Source organism: Capsicum annuum, chromosome 6, assembly GCF_002878395.1.
Source record: "Capsicum annuum cultivar UCD-10X-F1 chromosome 6, UCD10Xv1.1, whole genome shotgun sequence".
NCBI lineage: Eukaryota > Viridiplantae > Streptophyta > Magnoliopsida > Solanales > Solanaceae > Capsicum > Capsicum annuum.
In genome coordinates, this window is record NC_061116.1 from 211,996,138 (window position 1) to 211,999,583 (window position 3,446).

General features: G+C 36.2%; 1 protein-coding gene across 1 annotated transcript; it reads right to left on the reverse strand.

The window, feature by feature from the left end:
• Positions 1–1,768: 1,768 nt before the first annotated feature.
• On the reverse strand, positions 1,769–2,584 carry LOC107875893 (60S ribosomal protein L27a-3). Its single transcript, XM_016722774.2, has one exon. The coding sequence runs from the start codon at positions 2,333–2,335 to the stop codon at positions 1,886–1,888; it is 450 nt and encodes a 149-aa protein (XP_016578260.1). The 5' UTR covers positions 2,336–2,584; the 3' UTR covers positions 1,769–1,885.
• Between the last annotated feature and the right edge of the window lie 862 nt (positions 2,585–3,446).

Genomic DNA, 3,446 nt, shown 5'->3' on the forward strand with positions numbered 1-3,446 from the left:
CGTACCATCCATCGTTACTGCTAGTTCTCTTCTTAATTGTTTTGAACATGATTTCCTTGCTATTGTATTTGCTTTACATTCCTGATTTTATTATATGCGTTACTTCACCCGAGGGTCTTATTAAAAACCTCTTTAGATATTTGTCATCGTCTTACGACTTACTAGCCATTATTTGCTGTGCAATTGTTAACATTATGAAGAATGGTTTGAGAAAACTGAGACTCGTTTTTTTAAAACATCATTCATTCATCTTCAAAAAAGGTTTTCTGAGAACCAGCTCTTATCATGCAAACGAGAAAAGTCATCAACCATAATCTCAAGACAACAAACAAAATACCATATACTAAAGAGATACTAATATATAAGTAAACAGCAGACCCTAGTCATCCCATTGCTCAATTAGAATAAAATGCAAAATGAAACCACAATATCATCTATTTTTAGTTACATCCACAGGAGTACTAATAATAAAAGAGGTTTTTGAGAACATTTGGTGAAACTGCAGACAAACAAAGATGGGGAGACACTTAAAACACCTTAATCTTCTTTTATGATAAAACGAAGATCAACTAGATTTACTTTTAAGAATGAACAGGAGACGAGCATAAAAGAAATGATAGATAGGTCGACAAGAAGACAAAAAACCACACATCAATTCATAAACAAAACAAAGGTTACATCTTAATCCAAAAGTGAACTCTCTTCTCTATCTCTATTACATATGCAATCACATTCATTTCTTTTCGTAATCAATCAAAAGACAAAGTCCGCTACTTCCTTCTCTTCTACATAGTCAAACTCTCTTCCTTTCACACTCCAAAACATCTTTAGAACTACATATACACAACCATTAAAGCTATGGCTTGGACACAATAAATAATCTTCACAAATAGCATTCTTATCTCCGGTAGGATTCTAAAATACTATCCCAATTTGCATTTTACTCTTTCAACAATCTAATCTTTTTAACGCCATAGATGCAGAACTAATTCTGATCATACAAAAAAACCATAAAAAAGAACATATCCCTCCCAACCCAACACTACTCACTAACATTTGATTCTATCCCCCATAAGTTGTCACTCCCTAGAAGTCGAGGGCATTTGCATAAATCCCCATACAACAGAAGAGATTCCACATAATATTACAAACGAGAAGCAAAAAGGGTGTATTAAATTCCAGTTTTATGTATGAGCTGTGTTAGCACATATCATCAAGCTCGCAAATAAAAAACTTGACAAGATTATCACATTTCCTACAACTCAAACTACTCAAAGCCTCATTCAAAGCACCTTAAAATCAACACAATTCAAACACGGCGTACCCGGACCTTACCATTACCCTCATACAAAATGAGAGGCAGTTGCCGATCAGCTAAATAATATACTATACAGGATACCCAACAACATAATGGTATACAAGACCAAAAGTCCTAAAAATCTACCAAAATTCTTGACCTCAGGATCTCAGTGACAAAAGGAAACCACCACAGCAAAAGAAGCACATTCTGAAAAGGTTAGTCTTAATTATAGCTCAACAACAACATACCTAGTATGCTAGTCTTAATAGTTCAGATGATAAAGACGAACCTACATCAGAAGGAAAACAAATAGGAAAACCTGGTGCAAGATCAATTCTATTTAAAGTACAATTACTTCAGATCTATTCAACTCAAACACTAGCACGAGCAATATCATCAACGCAAACTTTGACAAAATAGCATTCAGACATAAAGCAGATTATAAACATAACTGTAGCATTCAATAGGTGCTTTAAAGAACAATATCTCATTAAATCAAAACATGTCAAAAGTATTTCAAACAAGTAAAATCCCAAGTACTCAAATCTCCATTAACTAATCAAAAACATTAACTTTAACAAAAAACTAAGCAGTAAGAACAACAGCACCGCCATTTTCCTTAATTTTCTTCTCAGCATTCTTGGAAACCAACTTAGCCTTCACAACAACTGGTTGTCCAGTAGGCAAAACACCTTTACCCAAAACCTTAAAATACCCAAACTGAGTAACATCAATCAACGGAGCAGCACTGCCTTTGTTAGCAACCGCCTTATCTTTCACTTCTTGTGGAATAAGTGACCATAGCTTGTCAACGTTAACAGTTGGACAGTAGAATTTGTTACGCAATTTGTGGAAGTAACGCATACCAACTTTACCAAAGTAACCAGGATGGTACTTGTCGAAGAGAATCCGATGATGGTGCATACCTCCGGCGTTACCTCGTCCTCCGGGATGCTTACGGTGTTTGCCGATACGCCCGTGACCGGCGCTGACGTGGCCACGCTTCTTCCTGTTCTTCTTGAATCTGGTTGTCATTTTGTAGGCGGCGGCAGCGGGGCAAAATGGGGAAAGGGAAAAAGGGAAGAGCGGCAGTGGGAGAAGGGGTTGTATTAGGGTTTTGAGAGATTTATAGATGGGAGATTAATGGATTGGGCCTAATAGTTAGGGTTTTGATGGATTTGTTGGTAATTAGATATGGGCTTGGTGGGCCTTTATCCATCACAATGACACATCACACATCCCTTTCTCATAAGTTTTATTATTTCATAATATGCCATTAAAAAATGACACAAATACAACATATTGTGTAGTCGCAGATATATAGTAGACACGTAACCTTTTTGTTACATGGGAATACATGTTAAGACGACCGAATACATGATTTGGATGCGCATGAATTTCGGGTATTATAGCATGTGTCTCCATGTATATGAGGGGTTAAGACATATATTCACATGTATTTGGGTCGGGGTTATTGTTAAGAAGAGGAATATTATGTAACTAATTTAAATTCTTCTATCCAGTTATGAACTTTATGAAAATTTATTTGGATGAAGATTGTTCACATCCCTTAACTTGCCCCAACATTATCCGTTGCAATGTCTACTCTACCCATGTCATTTTAGAGAAAATAGTTTTCAATGTTTTGAGTCTATGATCTAAGGAAATAGTGAGATTGACGAGAATGTCCCTTACTGTATTAGTGCATGGTGGATGAAATGGAGGCTCGCATTCAGAATATTGAGTGTAACAATTCTTGGGTTGTTAATATTATTCCCTCATTTGGTCTATCTATTTATCTCTATCTTATTGCACTTTGTAGATTCATAGCGAACTGTTTTGTGTCCTTCTTGAATCCGAAATTTGTTCATCTTGTTATCATTGTGTTGCTGCTGTTTTTGGTGTCAAATGCACCGTTATTATCTCGTATTGTTGTTGTTGTAGTGAATCCGAGAGTGGTCTCCATCTTAGTCCTCAAACCCTTAAGATTAATGGACTGTTTTGGAGTTGTTTCGTGTTTCCATTGTTTTTCCCGTATCACAATTAGACCAACTATATTGTATAGGGGCAGAGTGTTGGCTAATCAAGAACTCTCACGTACAAAATATGAAGGTGGCGGAGTTGAGGATGTTACGATGAATATGTG

What these genes read in the sequence shown, in the direction of transcription:
- LOC107875893 (XM_016722774.2), bottom strand. Translation starts at nt 2,335, where the DNA reads ATGACAACCAGATTCAAGAAGAACAGGAAGAAGCGTGGCCACGTCAGC.